The following is a 22,761-nucleotide window of genomic DNA, read 5'->3' on the forward strand; positions in this document are numbered from 1 at the left end:
TGTCCATGCAGGGGGGAGCCCGGGCGGACAATGCAGCCCTTGGTGGGCAAATCCTCCCAATGCCTGTGGAGAAGAGCGCCGGGGCAGGCCTCCCTCTCTCCGTGCCTGCTCACTGTGGGCCTGAAACTGCTCTGTCACCTTCTCCAGGGTGGGGTAGGGATCCCCATGGTAGCTGCTGGTTGCACCCCCTCAGAAATTTCACTTCCGGGGCCTTGCCCCTCTCCCAGGCCCCCATGCTATCACATTGCTCTGCATACTTCCAAGCAGCCTTCCCTAACCTTTAGCCCTCCAGATTACAACTCCCATCAGTCCCAGGTTACTGAAGGCTGCCTTGGAGACAGCCAGCTTTCCACCTCATTTTAAAATCTAACACGATGAATGAACTAGCACAGCAGTCACCCCTGCAACCTAAATGGTGCTTCAGGAAACTAAATGGTGCTGCAGGAGACTAAATGCATTTCTTGTGTCTTAGATTTCTTGCACCTCTGCTATAAAGACTAACACGCGGCTAGCTAGCTATTAAGATGCCAACTATAATATTCTGATTTGTGTTCTGTGGACATTCTCCTCTGAGCTGGACAGAGATCCAATATAGGGCATAGCAATTCTAATAATACTGAAAACCCTTCAGTGAAGACAGTGTTGGACATTCAGCTTAAGAAGACCCTGATCTTTTTTGAAGCCCCCAGGGGAAAATATTAATATTTTTTGAACTGTGGTCCTTTCCATGCTGCATTCCCTCCAAAATCCCTCCTCCCAGAAAATAAGGTCAATTGTGTGAGCCTGACCCCCCTCTGCTGCTGTTTTTGTAGACTGGACACAACACCCAAGCTCAAAATTTGCCCAAGAAGACTGATCTACCTTACTACATGCCTGATGCTGAGTAGTGGGTCCTCTTCTTTGAAGGGCCTATAAGAAAAACTTTTGGTGCATTTACTCCGAAAGCACCTGTTCTCTGATGCGCTGAAGCCGTCAGCCCCAACGCCTTTTCACAAGATGCCAATAACTACTTTAAAAATCTTTTAAAGGACAAGATTAGGTTGGAACCAGCAAACCACAGATCAGAAAACAGTCGTGCAGTGGCATGTTCCAGACAGGAACACAATGAATCTCTTTGAAACTCACAGTAGATTAGGACAGCATAGGGAATGTGACCCTGCTGATTATAATAGCAGGGTCGTGCATCGTTCTACCCATCTGATAATTAATTTTCAAGTACGCAACGAGTCTTGCCGGGCACCCCTCTGAGAATGAATGCAGCTATCTTTTCAAGCGCCGGATGAGAAAGGATTAGCATCAATTCCGATCACATCCCAGCTCTGGCTGCGGCTTTCAGCAGGAGTTAATCAAACTCACTCACTATACCACTCTCTGGAGAGCTCAATTGATGGCCCCCCGGACCACCAAGGGACTTCTGAACCATAACCTTCCCTGCCGTGAGTCACTTCAGGGAGTAATAAATGGCTGCAGACAGCAAACGAGCAATGTCTCAGGGCCAGGTCCAACAAAATATCTTGCATCCACTCAATGTCTTCCCTTGGATGTACTTTACTTTGGAATCTCCCACCCCTGTGGCTTGTTAAAGTATGATTGCACAAACTGTTTCAACTACTTTGAAGGACTGTCCTGGAATGAGCTGAAAGGCCTTGGAAGAAGGGTGGTAGAGCATCTGCCTTGAATGCAGAAGATCCCAGATTTTTGATTCCTTTGCATCTCCAGGTAGCACTGGGAGAGACCCCTGTGGGATACCCTGGAGAGCTGCTGCCAATCAATGCAGACAATCCAGGGCCAGATGGGCCAGTGAGTCTGACTCATGGTAAGGCAGCTTCCCATGCTTCTACAAGAACACATTATGATTAAATATTTTTGCACATAGGAATTTATGGGACTCATTTCAAAAATCATCCAGTGGATGCAGAATGTTATAGCACAAGATCCCAAAGCACCACACAGCCATTTGCATCAATGAGCCCTCCACTGATCCCCGTATTATCATCTCCCAATACTATGGAGGAGAGTATTGATCCCGTGTTATGTGTGTGACTGGTGAAATGTTGGGGGAAGCCCTGCACTCCTGTCACAGACAACAAAGCTTTCTAATTACTATGCTTCCCATCAGCCCCAGCCTGCATGGCCAATGGTCAATAAGGGCTAGAGTCATAGTCCAAAACATACAGAGGACACCAGGTTGGGGAAGGCTGCTGTATGAGGTTATGGGTACCAGTCTCTCCAAATTCCTGGGTCCAGTAAATGTCAAAATATAAGCCAAGCCAGTTTCCTGACTAGGAAATTGCTTGGGGCGGTGAGCCATCAGGAGGACAAAGGGAAGGTGATGAGCCATTAGGGAAGCCAAAAAGAGGGGAGCTCCCTCTGCTCAGAGTTAGAAGATAAAAGGAGAGTTTAAAGTAGAGTCTTGGCTGGGTGTGACCTTGGAGGGAAAATATTGCAGTCTAGTAAAGGCGGCAAACTGGAGAGAAGGTCAGAGCACAATGGCTAATGTCTGTTTGAATCTAGGGCTGCAGTTATGGGAGACACTACCTATTGGGGTGTCAGTGATGTGAACCCCTCCATTGCAGGCTCAGGTTGTATATATGTATAAGTAAACCATATATCATAAAGGCACCACAACCAATGCTGTGTCTCATTTCCAAACGGAAACACGAACCCTGGGTAAGAGTGCCTGGAACCCCTGGAATCTCTGAGACTGGGGTGGTGTGCAACAGTGTGTATTCTAAAATGGCACCATCCACACACATGAGAATGGTATAGGCAGGCTTAGTGCTCTAAGGTTTGCAGAAGTATTCTTTTTGGAGGGAAACTCTGAAGAAGAGAAATAGCCCAGTGAGGACTGTGCATGCCCCCAGAGTACCTGTGTGGCAGTGGAAGGAGGAATTAAATGGAGGCGATGGCTGGCTAGAACTCCAAGCAGGTGCACTGCAACCCTGTGCTAGATTCCATTTGCATTTTCTACCAAAAATAGAACCATTTGCTGATTGTTGGAGGCCTCCTTAAATGTATTTGCCTAGCACTTTGATGGCCTTGAGATGGCAAACAAAATAATCCTCTTTTTACTAAGGTTTTTGGTGGGTTTTGGCTGCTGTCTTGGATTTTGTTTACTGTACCACTGCTTGTTCCCCTGACTTGCATGTGTTCATCCTTGTTTGGATATATCCTTGTATTTGTTTTAGCTTCATGAGTAAGCTGCCTTGGACAAAGTAATGGAAAGTGGATCAGCCAGTGAAGGAGCATCTGCTCCAATATTTTGTGTTCTCCCACCCCCCACTCCTTCCATCCCCCTTTTATACTATGTCTTAAAAGATTGTGAGCCAGCCTGCCGGCAGGTGCTGCCTTTTCCTGAACTGGCACACCCACCCAGTGGCGTAGCGTGGGTTGTCAGCACCCGGGGCAAGGCAAGTAATTTGCACCCCTAACCCGTGGATTTGCGCCCCCTAACCCGTGGATTTGTGCCCCCTAACCCTAACCCCCAGATGTTGCGCCCGGTGCGGCCGGCCCCCCCTGCACCCCCCACGCTACGCCACTGCACCCACCCAAAATCACTCATGAGCACCTGAAACAAAAACCTGGAGGTAAAATACATTACAAAAAATAAGATAATATTGGTTGTGTTGGTCTCCTTTGTGGCACCATCTGGATGACAGACAGATGTATGTGGGGGGAGGGTTTATCAGATGGGGGGGCTAGACATCTCCACATCAGTTTGAGTTACAGATAGGTAGCCGTGTTGGTCTGCCATAGTGAAAACAAAAAAAAAATTTTTCCTTCCAGTAGCACCTTAAAGACCAACTAAGTTAGTTCTTGGTATGAGCTTTCGTGTGCATGCACACTGTGTATCTGAAGAAGTGTGCATGCACACGAAAGCTCATACCAAGAACTAACTTAGTTGGTCTTTAAGGTGCTACTGGAAGGGAAAAAAAATTTTTGTTTCCACATCAGTTTGCTAATCCTTCCTTTTTAAGTCTCGTGAAAATTTGTCAGTATTTATGTTTCAAATTTCCCCTAATATGCACATTTCTATGCAATTTTGTCCCAAATCCCTGTGTTTGAAAGCAGTTTTCCCTAACATAATGCACTTGTGTAGGTTAATATGTATAATAATTTTATGCACACTTAGCCCTAACATATGCATTTTTGTACAACCTAGATAGCATCTTAAAAAGCAGAGACATCACCTTGCCAACAAAGGTCTGTATAGGTAAAGCTATGGTTTTCCCAGTAGTGATGTATGGAAGTGAGACCTGGACCATAAAGAAGGCTGATCGCCGAAGAATTGATGCTTTTCAATTATGGTGCTGGAGGAGACTCTTGAGAGTCCCATGGACTGCAAGAAGATCAAACCTATCCATTCTTAAGGAAATCAGCCCTGAGTGCTTACTGGAAGGACAGATTGTGAAGCTGAGGCTCCAGTACTTTGGCCACCTCATGAGATGAGAAGACTCCCTGGAAAAGACCCTGATGTTGGGAAAGATGGAGGGCACAAGGAGAAGGGGACGACAGAGGACGAGATGGTTGGATAGTGTTCTCGAAGCTACAAACATGAGTCTGACCAAACTGCGGGAGGCAGTGGAAGACAGGAGTGCCTGGCGTGCTCTGGTCCATGGGGTCACGAAGAGTCGGACACGACTATAACTACTAAACAACAACAACACATTACTTGGCTGGAGAGCTGCATTGCAAAATTCAGACAAGTGCAGATTTGCTAGGTTAGCCTTGAAATGCAAACTGAACCAAATTTCTCCCGCACACACAAACAGCAAATGAGAGCATTAGCTAGATATCAGGAATGGTTTTACACAGTGAGACACACATATATTAAGAAAAAGGCTAAATGGCTTGGAAGAAGTGTTCTAGGTGAATGCTTGCAAGGGGACAGATCAGAGAGATTGGTAAGGCTGAAACAACTTTTCTCTTGGTTGCTTGGGAAAGAATGAGGTTAGTAGTGCTGGAAGGAAAAGGTATCGATGGAGGGGGAGAGGCAGAGGAGAAATGTACGGGTACATGAGACAATGGGGGACACTCATCTCCTGTAGCTAGGAGAAGAGATAAATTCACCAGCACACGGCACTGATGAGGGCATAACAGTTTGAAGATGTCCTAATTGTGTCCCGGGGCACAATGAGCCAGACAACAGAGAGGAGTGACAATTGGGGAACTGACGCAGAGCTCCTCAAAGCACAGCAGTCACCCGTTACTACGGAGACGCACACACTGTTTGTTGGCAGGTTGTAAACTGTAATTGAAATGAATTCTCAAGGTTGAAATAATCAGGTGAGGTAGCCCCCTTCCTCCTGCTCCCCTCCAGAAAGAAAGGAATACAGACATAGTATTCACATGTTCAGATACAGCCCTTTGTAGCAGACTGTTGAAGGAGAGGGGAGGGGGGTTGTCAGTTATTTTACAGAAATATTATCTGCTTACTGATTCAGGAAATCAGGAAACATTTCCCCAGTTCCTTCTTTCCCACTCACTCTGTCTCCCCTTTGCTTTCACTCATTCATTTAGCTTGCATCACTGAATCCATTAGCTCAAGCTTTCCACAACCTGGTGCTTTCCAGACATTGGAGGACTCCAACTCCCATCAGCCCTAGCCAGAATGACTAATGACCTGGGATGGTGGGAGCTGTAGTCCCAAACATCTGGAGGCATCAGGCCAGAGAAGGTAGTAATAGATTATGGGAGGCGAGGCCACAGCTCAGAAGCACAACACACCCTTTTACACGCAGTTCCAGATTCTGCCTCTGTGGCATGTCCAGCTCAAAGGATTTCAGGCAGTGGTCCTTGAAGAGCTACTGCCAATTTGAGCTGACTATACTGACGAGAGGTATCAATGGCCGGATTTACTAGAAGGTAGCTCCATATTGATCATATGTCTGTAATTCAACCAGTCAGCATTCCCATGGGGTCTTCCCATGTTAGAAATAAATCCAATTTTTCACCTCCTATTTCACAAAGCCCATACCATATTATGTTGCCTGTCAAAAATGCTTGAAACAACCAAGTTTGAAAAAGTTCACCACCATTCAGCATTCCTCTCATTGGTCTGGAAATAGTTGTGGGTTGTATCTAACGAAGTTCTACTCAGAGTAGATATACTGAAATTACTGTATCTAAATTAGCACGCCCATCCATTTCAATGGGTCTACTCTGAGTAAAATTAATGTTGGCTTCCACCTCTAGGCTGCAATACAACTTCCCCATCTTATGTTCACCTCTGCAGGCTCAGCTAGCCTTCCACCATTGCAGACCTCCCTCTTTCCCTCACCAAATGTTCAGGCAGGTGGAAACCTCACCAATGGGGAAATCAAATTGACTTCACGCATGTTTTGACAGGCTGGATGGTGATGCTGTCAACGAAGTAGAGAGGAATCAAAGAGAGGAAGGCTTGGAAGGGAAGATAAGCAGCTCCATCATATATACATTGAGTTTGAGATGGCAATGACGAGACATCCTATTACAATATCAGACAGGCGGAATACAGAACGGTTCTTTCTTCATTACCTTTACTAAGGAAGAAAGACGAAGGGATCCTCCAGATGACCTGTTTATTGAGCCTCCAGCCTCATTTGCTTGCGCAAAGCTTATGTGGAGGTTAAACACTGTCTTTCTTGAGCATTCATTCTGATTTGTTTGCAGAGAAGCAATAAGAATTCATGCTGATTTGCTTTCATGATGTTTATGTATCTTCCTGTTAATCCAGCATCTCTCAAACTGTGTTCTATGGAACCCTGGGGCTCCACAAAGTAGTCCAAGTGGTTCCACAATGAAAAAAGTTTTAATGGCAGACAAGCACACACAATGTCTAATTTCCATTGAGCTGCAGCCAGGGAGATGAAATGCAAATACTCAAGCAATTGTCCTGGAAGTCCCTTCCCCTTCTTTCCTTCCATTGCCATATTTTCCAAGAATTAAATCAGGAGCAACCGTCAGGCTAGTGTGCGCAGGGCAGTGCTGCTTCCCTGGCTTTTCAATACTATACATTGCTGCTAGTTGCCAAGAGCAGTGGAGAGCTGAGCAAAGTGTGGATTCATCAGCCAAACCAATCATATGCTCTTACACTGTTACGTGGAGGCAACCATATAGGTGCAATGGCACAATGCAAGCCCTTTTGAATGCTCATTTACCAGGAATGGTCCCCACCCTGACATAATCCATTACTCCAAGGGCTGGAAGAGAAGACAGCCATTGGTTTACCAATGTGGATGTAGCTATGATTGGACCTGAAGGCAGCAAGTCCACCTTATGCAAAGTTCCCATGAACTTTGTTGATCACCTGCACTAAAAATAATATCTGTACATGAAAAAAAATGGGGACATCACGGCCTGTTCATATTATCACTTTCTGCAGGAGATTGTTTTTTGGTTTTTGGTTTTTTAAACCAACCCTAAAGTTGGAACCGGTCTTCAGACACAGCTTCGCTGTGAGATTTGGAATTCAAAGTGCTAAAGGGAAATGCCAAAGGTCAGGCCCTTCCCCAGATTGACGCTGGATGGAGGAAGTATTTCTACAACCCTCTGGGAAGCAAAATCAACAGGCTCCATCTGGCTGCATTATTTATTTCAATCTGTGCCACAATAAAATGCTATTCCCCCCCGTCTATTTGGTAAGCAAACATTTCTCAGACAAATGCGGAGATAATTTATTTGCTGACAAATTCGAATAATTTAAAGACACTCCTCGGATTGCTGAATTTCACCTGCCTCTGCAAAAAGAATGCTCTTAAAATATTCTCGCTTAATGCTATGTTATCATTAAGATGAAGTGATCAGCAGCTTGCAGCAACTGGTAATGGAGCCAGTGAGTTGCTCTGCAGCACCAGGGATTTCCAGAAGATGATAGTGCCAGTGTATTTCTTAATGAACAAGTTTCCCAATTTATGTACATGAAGACATAATGCGCATATCGGTGTAAGCACATAACTCAAAAACTGGTGCTGCTATCATTATGAGGAAAGAGGGAAAGCAGAAAGAGACTGATGATCTGAGGTTTATGTTTCAGATCTATGCTGTGAACAACTTTAAAACTGGAGAGGAAGCATTTGGGTATGAAACATAAGAGGAGGATAAAAAGGAGGGTGAAGGATATATATGCACAGGCTACAGGGAAATGATAGGTTAGAACCAAGGCCAGATTAAGGTGGTTTTGGCCCCTGGTACAGTTCCCCAAATGGGAAGGGCAGGGCCTGCCCACGCATGAGGTGAACTGAAGCAGCAGCTTTAGGTGGCATAATCCCACAGGGTGCCCTCCTACTGAGCCTCATTACTGGGATGGCACAGTGGTGGTTTCCAGTGAGATCCCACTGGAAGCCACACCCATGTGACTCCAGTAAGCAAGGGGTGGGTAGCAGCAACTTCCCATTTCACCTCAGGCAGCAAAATAGGATGGGCGTCCCTTGTGGAGAGAAGAGGGGCTCCCCCCCCAAAAAAAAATGCAGGAAATAAGGTCCAATAAAATACATCTTGGGGTATCTTAAAAACTAACCAATTTATTATTGCATAAACTCTCGTGGACTACAGAAAATACTCTGAGCATGTGCAATTTCACAACTCTCAGCAAAACACAAACAAGGAGTTTGGAATAGGTAAATCTATGCCAGCTGATGTCCCTCATTCTGGCTCAGCTGGAGATATGCCAGTGTAAGTCCTCCATTCTGACTCAGCCTGGACTCTGCCAATTTGCTGGGCTGAGGCCAGGGCAAGTCCTGGGAATGGGGCATTCTGTGGGGAATGGTAGGAACATTGCCACAATGGAGCAGGGGGAGACTTACTTCTTTTCTAAACTCCATTCAGCTTAGTCATGTTTGGTGTAAGTCAAACTATTTTAAAGGCTTCCTCTCAACCCCCATGACAGGCTCAGATCGGCTTAGTCAGGAGTTGCACTTAGGTTTTGTCCTTAGGTGCAGTACTACAAAAGCACATAAGTTAGGCATGAGTTCTCACAGGTCCAGAGCAAAACAGAGTAAAGACAGTGAGTTGAATACTAGATAGATGAATGGAGTATGAGCTAAATACGGCTCTGCTTTTATTCAATGTTCTATATGCACCCATCAGCTACATGGCTGATCTGCAAGGCCCTGATCCTTAACTGTGCAGTCTTGACAGTCACAAAGACATGTGCTCCAACCTCTCAGCAGTCTTTTCAAATGTGCAAGTGGTGACGCATAGCAGAAGGCAAAGAGAGAGAGAGAGAGATAGTCCCCATCTTCTCTTTTTGCCTGTCTCTGAAAGGAAATAAGAAGCACACAATTTCCCTCTCTCAATGCCTGTAAGTAATAGGCCATTTTCCTGAGTTTGACGTTGGGCTCCACGTCTGATTTCACTCCTGAAAAAACAACATCCTTCACAGTAGCCTAGGAATGAGCCGTCACTAACCAGGCAGGTTATATGAGGACATGGAAAGTTGCAGCCATCTTGCTGGAAGTTTGGGGGGGGATGGGGAAGAAGCTCTGCTGAACTACAAATAAATACCCATCACTTTCAGCATTTTATTGGCAGACATGAGCATCTGAGTAACAACACTCAAATTGTTCTTCTCAGCTACACAGAACCTTCTAAGCTCCATCAAGTTGCAGCCATGTACTGAATTCTCCTTCTTCAGGACTTGAGTAACTCTCCTTTTAGGAATCTCATGGTCTTCTGGCCTTATTCTTTACAAATTTTCCCACTTCCTTGTATCCATGTGTAGCTATACTTGCCAGTTTCATGCCTCTGACAAAGTGGGCTCAAGTCCACATGAGTTTATGCCACAATAAATGTATGAGAATTTAAGATGGCACAGCAGCCTTGCTGTTTTGGCTACAACAGGCTATCATGGCTACTCGTGATGGTAGGCTTCCCTTTGAGGCTAGTGCTCAAAAGAAGCTTGTTTCAAATTGTTGGCACCACAATGCCTTTTTAAATATCAGACATGGACTTGGAACTAACTTGAAGTTCATCACACAGAGAGCCAATTCCTCTGTCATGTTTAATGCTCAGGAGATGACAACTTGAAAGGGGCCTTGTGAGCGTGTACATGGAAAAGCAGCAACTGAATGTATTATCTGTATCTTTTCCAAGGACAATCTCCAGGTTTTGCTGTTTCCTTTCTAGTCACTGAATTGGCAGCAGCTTCCACGATCAAATTCCAAGCATAATTATTTAAGCTTCCTTAATTGTGGAAGGTGAGGTCATTATGCATAATCCTCAATGGGCCTTGGGAAACATGCATATCTTGAATGAATGTTGTATACACACTGCTTACTACGGAATCAGAACAAACAGCAACCTGGTTTTCTGAGGATTGCCATTTGTTCCGATTCAGCGGTAAACAACAGGTTTTCCCGGGGAGAGTGGTGGGACAAACAAAAAACAAAAAAACACCCTACTCGGACCTGGACTTGGAAAACACAGGTCTGTGCCTGGAAAGCACAATGCTAAAGGAAGTCTGGATGAGCCCTTAGACTTGCATTCCATGTCAAAAATTATACTGCACCAGAAAGCACCAACCCTCTTTATTTCTATGATCATTGTTATATATTTGAATCAGAATCATTTTTCTAGATGTGCTGTAAATTTCTCAGAGTCCCTGGAAATTTTAACAGATGCCTGCCTCTATGGGCCATTTTGAGGCATCAAGAAATCAAATTAGGATAAACAGAAAGCAACACCTGTCCAGGAGTGTCTGTTTGGAAGCACATGACTTGCATCCATGAAACACAGGACTTTGCTGCTGCCTGCTCAAAAGACTTTTATATATATTTGGAGACTGTCTTACATTTTCTTCCTTTGTCACATTTGCTTTCTCTCATCTCACCTCACCCTTGAACCTGCAAACCATTCTGAGATGCTGGCATCATGGAAGAGGAAGAGGGGGCACTGAGGAGCATCTCCCCCTGCTCTGCTGAAAGACCAGCAACTTTTGTATCCTCCTCTCCTTGAAATATTTCCATTTCAGCTGGTCATTACAAGACTATATAACTTTTTTTTAAAAGCTTTTCTTTTTCCGCCTCTCTCTCAAACCCTTTCCCCCTTTTCTATCATGCCTTTTAGATTGTAAGGCTGAGGGCAGGAATGGTTTTATCACTGGTATTTGTAAGTCCCTCTGGGAAGCCCCCCATTCCCACAAATATTTTTGTTGAAGTGCAGGATAAAAATGCTTTAACTAAATAAGAAATAACAAGAGAACCCAATAATGTCCAAATCAATTGTGTAGTCACCCACAAGCTTGCTGCATGGCAAATGACTTGGTGATGCTGCAACAGGTAACGGTGGTTTGGTTCCGTGGCACATCAGCCCAATGATGGAACAGGGATTCTTACAGCAGGCAGGAGGCAACCTACAGCCCCACCACGTCTCTGCCTGAAAGCCCAGACACCTTTATCTGTCTTTGCCCAGCGGGAGGCAAGCAGTAAATCTCTCCCATCTTTCAGTAAACATATCACCTCAACCACATGGCTGTCAAGAAGACAGATTCCCTGTGTGCCTTGTTTACTACTCTAATCCCTCCCAGTCAGTTTTAGTTGGAAATAGCAAAAAATACAGATGACCACATAATGACAGCAGAAATGGACCAGGGGCCGACACACACAGAAACAACCCCACGCCCTTGTAATTTATAGTCATTACAAGACAGGAAAGGACGGCGAAAGGGAAACACTTTTGCAGTATTGTAACAAAGCTCCGTGGTCCTGACCTGTGCAAGTTCAGTGACCATAGCATTCATACTTACTCAACTATTGGAGATTTGCCTTCTATAGCCCCAGAACTATCACCCTTGAGAATTTACAGGGTCCGTTGCATCAAGCAGAACCACTAGTGTTGATGCCTTCCTTGGGCTTCCTGGGCCAGGTGGCTGGGTGCACAAACCACCTTTCTAAATTTTGCACAATGCCCCAGGGCCACAATACTCATGGGCATTGTGGGACATGGCAGGACAAAGCTATCCAGTACTATTTAGAGATAGCCATTCACACAGGGCCAGGCAGCTGCGACCTGCCATTTATGACATGACTGGCTGGGGCTGATGAGAGCTGCAGTCCAACATGAAATTGGACACCAAACTGGAGAAGGCTGATGCAGAGCTTTTGGCAAATTACTGGAAATGCTGTGAGGTCAATTGCTAAGTTGGACTGATACCTCCCTTTCAATGTCTTTTTGAGTCATGTAAAGGGGAAAGTGCAAAGGATGTGCTTGGTGCTTTTAACCTCTGCACTCTCGTGGGCTCAAAAGTGAGCAAATCCATTGCAGTGCACTGCTCGTGAACAAGATGCCTCAACCACAATTGCAGCTCCACACATTATTGCCAGCTGACATGAAAGTGTAGATTCTGTGACTTAGAAGAACACAGGGTCTCAAAGCACAGAAACATAAGTAATGATTTTACATGCTTACATGAGCGGGGAGTGGATTTGTGAGTATTATTTGGAGAGGTGAAGCTAGTCCTGTTCAGTGCATGACCAATGTGAATCGTAGCAGGGAAGACTGGATACCCAGGGTGAATGGAGAGGGGTTCATTTCCACTCCCACCCTCTCTGATCTTAATAAAACTGTGCCTCTGATGTGAAATGACAGAAGCCCTGGTGCTGGGCACCTCTTGCCTGAAGCACCAATTAAAATATTTCACTCCATAAAAATATATAGCCTCATGCACAATACAGTGCAAAATTAATGTTAAAGGGAGAAGAGAAAAACCCCCAGAGAAACTGGCTGCCATGTAAATGATACAAAGTCTTCAAGCCAGGAGTACAGAAAGTGACTGGGACCTCTCCTTTATCTGTGCGTTGTCACATCCACTCACCCTCCTCACCAGACACTGTGCCTCTGTGGAATTCATGGGTGCCACAGTCGCTCAGAGGAGAGTACAGAAAGAAGAACAGGGACAGAGCAACATACCTAGACCCAGAACCGTTGCCCCTGCTTCTTCGTCTCTTTTTCTCTTGCTCAGGGTATGTTCAGATGATGCTGTCGCTACTTAGCAGCCTGCCCTGCATTGCTTCTAACTGCGTGGAGAAGAAGACTTCAGGCCCAGAAGCTATGAGCCTTGTAACACTTCTTTCTTTGTCCTCCATGCCCATGTTCCTGTTTCCCCTACGCAAGTGGTACTGCAACACAAGGTTGCACTATGGAGTGCCTCTGTTGCAATGTGGAGGGCTTCTGTTCAGGGTTCCATCCACCGAGCCATGCCTTTTCGCAGGATACTCCATTACATTACTCCCCATCCCACTGCCTTTTTTCTGGTCTAACTCCCCCCTCATCCCCCCCCAAAAGGAAAAACCAATCAGTGTGCTGGAGCAACTGAGCATTTTCAGTCTTCATTAGACTGGTTTGAAAACACCGAGTTTGTTTCAGCAGTTTGCTGGCACTTCTGCAGACCTTGAGGTTCCCCAAAGTCTACAGATATCTCGTTCTTCTGTGTAGATAGGGCTATTTTGACGACATAAAAGATTGGCACTTGGATACTCTGTTTGTGATTAAGATACTGGGTGAATAGTCTGCACAACAGCACCGCACAGATAGGATTCTGTTGTACAAGCAGAAACTTGCATACACAGATTTAAGAGATCTTATAGCAAAGAATACCAAGGCAGTGGTGAGAGTATGGGACAGAAGCTGGGATGGAAGGATTCAATCGGAGGGCAGCCAGCCAGATATGTAACAGAAAGAATATGTTTGTACTCAGCACTTATGAACAGAAGGCTCAAAATGATAGCAGACTCTAAGAAAGATGCATCCATGCCTTCAGAATAAACTAGTACTAATCCCTTTATTCTGTCTATCTATTTAATTGGCAATTTTCATCCTGCCCTTGGTTCAGTGCAATCAATGCTGTTTCCGTTCCACTTCAGATCAGCTTCCACTAAAGCCTATATGGTTTGTCTCACTATCCTCTATGGCCAAAAAATAGTCAATTAATTTCAATGCATTTGGGTGGAAGGGAAACAGCAAAAACAATGCAGTAAATAACGTAATTATGCCACTGTGCACTGGGGAAAAAAATTATAGTAAACATTGCTTATATTTGCTTGCATGATTTCTGTTCCTGATCTCTGATGAACATTGCAGGAATTTCTGCTCCCATTTCCAACAGGATTCTCTGACATCTCTAATATGAGCACCAACAAAAGAAAAAAGTATGGACTGTAGAGCAAAGCTCAACTTCTATGACTCTCATGTCTTTTGGTCTAGCTCTAGTGGATGGTGTGGTGTGGTGGTTAGTTTGTCAGACTAGGACCTGGGAGTCCAGAGTTCAAATCCCCATGTGGTCATGCAGCACACTATGTAACTATAGCCTGGGTAGCTCAGCTGGTTAGAGCATGGTGCTGATAACACCAAGGTTACAGGTTCGATTCCCATATGGGACAGCTGTGTATTCCTGCATTGCAGGGGTTGGACTAGATGATCCTCAGGGTTTCTTCCCACCCTACAGTTCTATGACCTTGGGCCAGTCACTGCCTCTCAGCCTAATCTACCTCACAGGGTTGTTGTGGGAGAGAACCATGTATGCCACTTTGATCTCACTGGATAAAAAGGTAGGATATGAACATGATGAATGGATGGATGCTCCATTGTGCATCTTGACAATACAGGCACATAGGAAGTGGCCTTATACCAACCAAGCCAGACCACTGGGTCCATCTAGCATAGTACTGTCCACACCAAGAGACAACAGCTCTCTCAGTTTTCAGACGGGGGACATTCCCAGCCCTACCTCAAGATGCCAGAGACTCAACCCAGGACCTTCTGTTTACTAAGCAGATGCAATACTACTGAGCTACAACCATTCAAGGGAATTTAAGCATGTACCTGTGACACCATTCTTGGTGTGCTCAAACACACACACACACACACAGTTACAGGTAGGTAGTTGTGTTGGTCTGCCGTAGTCGAAACAAAATAAAAAAAATCCTTCCAGTAGCACCTTAGAGACCAACTAAGTTTGTTATTGGTATGAGCTTTCGTGTGCATGCACACTTCTTTAGATACACTGAAACAGAAGTCACCAGACCCTTACATATGGTGAGATGGTGGGGAGGGGTATTACTCAGAAGGGTGGTGGGAATGGGTGATTGGCCATTTACCAAACTTAAAACCATGGAGAGACCTGGTCTGAAGAGACACATTGGATTCTTATCTCATTATACAGGATAAAGCTATTTTTAGCCATCTCACCCCTTGCTTTTTCCTGTAAGACCAATTGCAGTTGTTAACAGTCGTCAACAGGTTTACCACACCTATCAGCCAATCACCCATTCCCACCACCCTTCTGAGTAATACCCCTCCCCACCCTCTCACCATATATAAGGGTCTGGTGACTTCTGTTTCAGTGTATCTGAAGAAGTGTGCATGCACACAAAAGCTCATACCAATAACAAACTTAGTTGGTCTCTAAGGTGCTACTGGAAGAAATTTTTAAAATTTTGTTTTGACAGAGAGAGAGAGGGAGGGAGGGAGGGAGGGAGCTACATGCCTTCTATCCCTATTGTTGCTTTTATTCAGATCCAGCATACTGAACATGCCAACATTCCCAGCTGAGGGCAAAGCACTAAACACAGAGTTGGTACCAAGCAGAGGGAGCTGGAGAGCTTCCCAACTGTCAGTTCCTGTTTCAGAGAAGAATCAAAGGCAGCAACATGGCAATAAGGATAGAAAGTGGGCTGATCTGAGAGGCTGTAAGAGGAAACCAAATGAAAGATTTCTAAAGCAGCCCCGAGTAATATGAATGCCTTGAATATTTTATATAATCACCGAATGGGGGCTGGGGAGACATTGCCATGGCACAGGATCCCTACCCAGCACACAGCTCTATAACCTGCCGAAATGGATTTTCAAACAAATCATTTTTAAATGTGTGTTCTCAGGGGAGGAGAAAAAGGGGCGGGGGGGAGAGAATACAGAGGGAAGAGTTACTGAGATAGATACGACTGATGCCGAGATGGGGTAATGGACATTTACGAGCAAACGAGGGAAGAATTAGTGTGGCGTGGAGAAGGGACGGATGGTAAATAATTCAACAGGAAATGAATGTGTGGTTGGAGGTGCATGTGGAGAGACAGCAAGGCTAAGGAGAGCGGCACCCAAGGGGGCTTCGGAATGTGCCCAGTGGGTCATGAGATAAATGTGGGGTTGGCATTATTTAATGATCACAAAGAAGGCAAGGCATTTAGCTGCCTCGTTTGCTCATTTCTGTCATACCCCTTCAGGGCTTTCAGCACCCACTTTTGATTCCTGAGTCACGGCTCCTGGGCTTATATGCCAAAGAGGCATAATCCCCCCCAAACATGCTTCTGTTCCACCATCCCTGATGTCAAACAGTTCTGCCAATGCACATGATCTATAGCCCTGCCTTTGTGCTAAACAAGACCCACATACAGGGCCAGCCCTACTGTTAGGCAGAATGAGGTGACTGCTTCAGACGGCAGGCGCCAGGATGCAGGGGTGGCAGCCCCCAGCCATTCCTCCTGAACCTTCTGGCTGTAGCCTTCTGCGCAAAGCTCTATGTGCCATGGAGACTGTCCTGCACCCTCAAAGTTTCCCTGTGGCTCTCAGGTGTGGTGCAGGACATAGGGACATAGGAAGCTGCCTTCTACTGACTCTATCTAGCTCAGTATTGTCTACACTGATTGGCAGCAGCTGCCTTGGGTTTCAAACAGGAAGTCTTTCCCAGTCCTACTTGGAAATGTCAGCGATCGAACCAGAGACCTTCTGCATGCAAAACAGATGCTCTGCTGTTGAGCCATGGCCTTTACAGTGCACAGCCTGACTGCTAGTTTTAAAGGAGGATTTAGCTGCCACTTCAGTCAGGTTCTGCATGTGAAATTCTGGGGTGCCATCTTGTCCTTTGCCTGAGGCAGCAAAATGTCTTGAGCTGGCCCTGCCCACACAGCCACGTCAATCTTCTTCTGAGACAATCCTTTTCTTCCTCTCCTCCTTCCTGTCCCGCTGATGCACAGCAAGTCTTCCTCCCCCAGAACATCCCTGACTACTGCAGACCCTGCCACTTTCCCGACACTGAAAAAACAATATCAGTAAAGGATAGCAATAATGATATAGTGCTTTCAGATGTCCAATGAAAGTTCAGAGATCTGTAGCGATCGCTTGCAGAGCACTTTGGGAAATTAGGCTGAGGACCACATAAAATTAGGTTGAAAATCCTCACATGGATTTAGGAGCCATAGGATGACTCCCCTTGTTTTATAGCAGAGCTATAAGGTGGTTCAGAGAGGGGACGCGGGTGGCGCTGTGGGTAAAACCTCAGCGTCTAGGACTTGCCGATCGCATGGTCGGCGGTTCAAATCCCCGCGGCGGGGTGCGCTCCCGTTGCTCGGTCCCAGCGCCTGCCAACCTAGCAGTTCGAAAGCACCCCCGGGTGCAAGTAGATAAATAGGGACCGCTTACTAGTGAGAAGGTAAATGGCGTTTCCGTGTGTGCTGTGCTGGCTCGCCAGAGCAGCTTTGTCACGCTGGCCACGTGACCCGGAAGTGTCTGCGGACAGCGCTGGCTCCCGGCCTCTAGAGTGAGATGAGCGCACAACCCTAGAGTCTGTCAAGACTGGCCCGTACGGGCAGGGGTACCTTTACCTTTTAAGGTGGTTCAGTACTATTATCTGCATATTGCTGGTCAAGGGGAAGGCTAAGGTTGAGAGAAAGTCACATACCTGGTGAGTTCATGGTAGAGGGAGATTAAAAGTAGGGAGAGGTGTCCTGATTCATAATTCACTCATTTATTTATTTTCTCAAGTTTATATCCCACCCTTTCTCCCGAAGGAGCCCAGGGCAGCAAGTCACTATGACTCAGTCACTATGGTATACCAGTTCTGAGTGTTTCCACCCTGATCCCCATCTCAGTGCACCATCATTCCAGTCAACTTTGCTCCAGACAAGGCCAGATTTAGGTTTGATGAGGCCCTAAGCTACTGAAGGTAATGGGGCCCTTTATACGTCCAGCTGTCAGCAATAAATTGTCACTGTTTTTTGTGTTGAATATATGCTATATGGTAATTTATGGACCTAACAGGTATCTAAAGCCATTGGCACATGTTGCCATGCAACCAGTCCATGCAGAATGTAGGCACCCTATATATAGAAATGAGCAAATCAGTGATATTTTAGGGAGCAGGCTAGCAGGCGGGGCCCATTACTTACATCATTGGAGCCTACACAACACAAAACACTGTTGCTGTATGTAGGTTTTATTTTATTTGGTTTTTAACTTATATTTTGGAAATGTACACCAAGGGTTTTTTTCCCTTTAAATTTTTTTTGGGGGGCCCAAGAGAGTGGGGCCCTAAGCTATAGCCTATTTAGCTTATACGTAAATCTGGCACTGGCTCCAGCTCATTCCCACATCTCTAGAAATTTACATCAAGATTTATCTCTCTCTCACATCATGGCACTAGACGTCATGGATGATCTGATAGTGTGTTCTCTTGTTACAAGCTTAGGAATGGGATTTGGTAACAACATCCTAGCCTGGTTCATCCACACACACCCTCCACGCCCCTCCCATCTGCCCACAGCATCCTACTTGTGCACTTCTTGAAGGCGCTGCCTTTCTTGAGAGCATGTCGGCTCAGCTTGCAGTGGAAGTTGTCCTCCCAAAATTCAGCAAACCAAATGTTACGACGGTTATTGTCCAGGGTCCTGCTGGAGAAATAGCGATCAAAACCTAAGAGGAAAAGGAAGAGAGAGGTGATAGAAACATGAGGAAGGTCTTGCAATCAAAACATATGAGACCTGCTGCAGCTGTAAAAGGAAGTCTGCCACTTTCAGTGTCTACAAAGGTGAAAGGGGCTTTTAAGCTATTGAAATCAAGTGTTCAGAAATGAATAGATAAGGAAAGGGTGGATATTTATTGTGGAATAAGTGCTCTTCATGCTTGCAAATTTTGGTGGTGTCAAAATGCCAGTCTGTTTTTTCCTCCTCATTTAATATGGATTTTCCCTGTATTTAATCTGGTAAATTAAATAAAACCTGTTGCCAACAAACCATTTATGATAACTCGTTGAGCGGCTGCAATATTGAGTCTCCATCTGGAAGTACCCACAGAGATTCAAGGTACTGATGGTCAAAGTGATTTATTTCCTGTTCACCTGCATGTGCTCATTCATAAGTCCAAGTTGCCCTATTTCTGCAGTAATCTGTGAATCTTTAATTTAGAAAACCACATGAAAAATTCATATTTAAATTCACATTTTCTCATAAAATATGCATTTCTAAATATATTTTCTTTCAAAGTACACATTTCTAAATGTATTTTAGCCTAACTATGCGTTTTATGGACATTTTGGTATTTTTTAAAAAAACCAAGAACTGCATTGCAAAATTCAGAAAGGTAATGATGCTCCAATCTACACATCAGTCCAGGAGGTGGGGATCAGGTCTGTTTATATTGGAATGTGCAAAGAACAACTTCTTCAAACACTGAGGACCTTTATAATCCTTCAGCTGATTATCCAGTCCAATGATGCACAGGTTGAATGGTCAGTTCAAGATATAGATATATATATCTTGAGAGGGCAGTGATTCTGAGTCACAGCTCCAATGCTCAAAGCAGGATTTTCACTGTTTCAGTGCCATCACACGACAGTTCTTTATAACCAGGTAAGCCCCTGTTTGGGCATTCTCCCCACTACTTATAATTACCATCATGAAAAGGGGTTAGCAAAGATAAAGTCCATTGACTCTGTGACAGACACCCTCACTTAAGCACCTTCTGAGAGTCCTCACTCCTGGGTTAGAGTCTTGGACATCAGGTTCAAATCTCCACTTGGCCATGATCCCAGCCAGTCACAGACACTTAGCCTAATTCACCCCATAGGGTCGTTCTGAAAACAAAATGGGAAGGGGGACCATATATGCTGCCTTGAACTTGGGGGGGGCAGAGCTGGGATATAAATGTAATAATAATATAATATTATATATACCCCAGTGTAAATAAATAAATAAATAAATAATAATTTTATTTATACCCCACCCATCTGGCTGGGTTTCTCCAGCCACTCTGGGTGGCTTCCAACAGAGCACTAAAACAGAATAAAACGTCAAACATTAAAAACTTTCATTAAAAAAATAATAATGCAAAATTACTTAACCAATAAAGAAATTGGGAGCGGAACAGACCTGCACAAATAAGAAAGCAAGCAGAAAAACAGAAGTGTTAACTTACAGTGCCCTAAGCTGAAATTGGTATACATTTAAAAGGCAAGTTAGTCGCTTATAGCAATTGTTAAAGCAATTGTCCATTAGCTCCTCCACCAGCTTTGATCTTAAGCCAAAGCAAACAAGTTGAGGTTTCTGCACCCTCAAATCCAGGTGCACATGAGTTTCACAGCCTCAAGTCAAGCAAAGACTAACAGGCAGCCTGGAAAACACCTCTTTTTAAGGGAAAACAAGTGTGCGTGTGATGGGCGTGCCCCGATCCTGTCACTCTTGAAAACTGTTCTGCTCTGAGCCAATCTCCTGCAAGTTCCCACGATAGTAAAGTCTTAATTAACCATGCATATTTTAGTCACGCAGAACACAAACCTAATTTCCTTGGCATAAGTGGATGTCAGAGGGGGGTAAGGAAGAGACAGGAAAGATGGCGGCTTTGTATCTCTCTCCCTGGGGTTCCATCTGGCGTAGCCTTATTAATTGAATGGATCCTTTAATAGGCTTGGGGCACTTGACAGCTCTTTCCTTTCTAATGAATGACACCTCTACAAATGAAACTTTGGCCGTGAGCTAAATGTGGATGCACTTTGGTCAAGTATACGAAAAACTGTGCTAATAACTAGCGGAGAACTCGATAATAGGGTAGCTTGTGAGCGTGCGCAAACCTCACAGGACACTCTTGCAATCTCTGGCTCTAACCTTCTGCAGCACCACCACCACCACCCTGCTCTGGATTCAGTGGTCTCAGTCATAGAGATTCGTTGCCATGCCTTTGGCTGCCAGCGGTTTACCTCAGGTGTAGGGAATCTCAGGCCTAGAGGCTGAATTCAGCTCTCCAGGCCTCTCTACCTGGCCCTCAGAATTATCCGAAGACTGTATTCCACACTCGGGCTGCTTCATACCCCAAGTGTTTCTCCCTGACTGGAATGTGTCCTTGAGGACAGTTGGAGGCAGCAATGCTTCTGAATACCAACTGGTGGAAACCACAGAAGAGGGCTCTTGGGTTCAAATCCTGCTTGCTGGTTTCCCACAGACATCTGGTTGGTCACTTTGAGAACAGGATGCTGGGGTAGGTGGGCCATTGCCTGATGCAGCAGGTGGTTCTTATGATCTTAACTCCAATAATGGTTTTTGATTTTCTAGATAAATGACAGAGAGGGCTGTGAGAGTGTGTACAGAAACTAATCTACTAGCCTAGTCTACTGGACATTTGTGGTTCCACCACCTTTTGCCTATGGTTCCACCCACCACTGACTCATGGTGCTTGAAATGCCCTTGTCCTGAAGGGAATACAGAAGGGAAAGGGCTCCCAACCCCTGATATAACAATGTTTTCAGGCCTTTTCCTGAAGCAGCTTACAGGATCTTTTGAACTGATGGGATTTGCATTTTGAGTTCTGTGAGCAACCTGCATAAATTGATCAAAGAGTATTGTGACACCTGGAAGACTAAGAAATCTCTTGTCAAGGTGCTGACAGACAAGGAATGTCCAGAGGAGAGAATTAACTCTATTGTCAAAAATACGCTTACAAGTTAGGGAAAGGCATGTCCATCAGGCCCATGTCTCTCAGCTGCTCCTAGATGTGCAACAAATGAGGAAGTTGCTGCAACAGAGAGACCCTGACCTCAGCTTATGTATCTTCCCCCATCTGAGCTGCATATAAGCAGGCAAAGTCTCCGCTTGCATATAACTTTTTGCTCCTCCCACTTCAATCCTATTCTGGTCCTGAGAGACAGTGGAGTAGGAAAGGTGCAACAGGAGGAGGAGGTATGGCAGCCATTGATTCTATATGAGCCTCACCTGTCTCTAGCTCCTCCTGCACTTACTCTTCACTCTTCAATCCTGCAGCTTCTTCTGCCTCTGCCTCTTGCCTCCAGGTTGTTACATGTTCCCCTGGATCACTGATCCCTTCTTCCAAGCCGGTCTCTAACCCCGCTTCTCCAAGTGCTCATTGTCCATTCATCAGAATCCAGCCACCATTCCTCAGTTTCCAGCCAGTCCCTGTCCAGCTTTTGTGGACTCAAGCCACTGAATCCCATACATCTTTTTAGGAAGGCCATGGGCTTTCAAAGAACACCTTGCTGGTGTAGATCGTGCCAATGGTGTCTATGTATGTGCCAGCACACACATAAATCAAGCTGATGCAAAACACTGCAAGTCTGGATTAATCTAGTGAGTTCCAGTAGTCAAAGCCCACACAAGGAAAGCAATGAGGCCTTTCCCCACCCTCACATCTACTCGTGCCCTCCACTCTCAAATTGGCTCAGGTAGGGTGCAGGGATCAAGAGAACACCCAGAACAGCATGCAGGGGGATGAAATTTTTTTATGGGGGTTGTTGCTCCATCTAGCAAATTCATGCCAATGGAACTATTCCTCCCTCAGAAAAAAATATTATGCCTTTCTAAAAATATTCTTTTTCAAACTCATGAAGATGGTGAATTTCAGTCCTTGTTTGAAGAGTATTTGGCAAAATGCCCCCCCCCCCAAACTTCAGTATCTGTGGATTTGGGGCACAATTATGGATCAAGTTTAAATATTGCTTAATAGTCTTTTAATTTGGTCCCTTCGCTTTCCTGTCCTCCTCTTTAGCCTGCCATTCCTTCATTGACCAATATG

At 45.1% G+C, this 22,761-nt stretch overlaps 1 protein-coding gene across 2 annotated transcripts in view; it reads right to left on the reverse strand.

The window, feature by feature from the left end:
• Positions 1–22,761, reverse strand: part of GRM4 (glutamate metabotropic receptor 4) — a 307,680-nt gene that overhangs the window by 62,058 nt on the left and 222,861 nt on the right. For both annotated transcript variants that reach the window (XM_083617972.1, XM_083617973.1), the window contains exon 6: positions 18,517–18,657. In XM_083617972.1, coding sequence (XP_083474098.1) covers positions 18,517–18,657 — 141 coding nt within the window. The remainder of the gene's footprint in view (positions 1–18,516; positions 18,658–22,761) is intronic.

Source organism: Podarcis filfolensis, assembly GCF_964270895.1.
Source record: "Podarcis filfolensis genome assembly, chromosome: 6".
Taxonomy (NCBI): Eukaryota; Metazoa; Chordata; class Lepidosauria; order Squamata; family Lacertidae; genus Podarcis; species Podarcis filfolensis.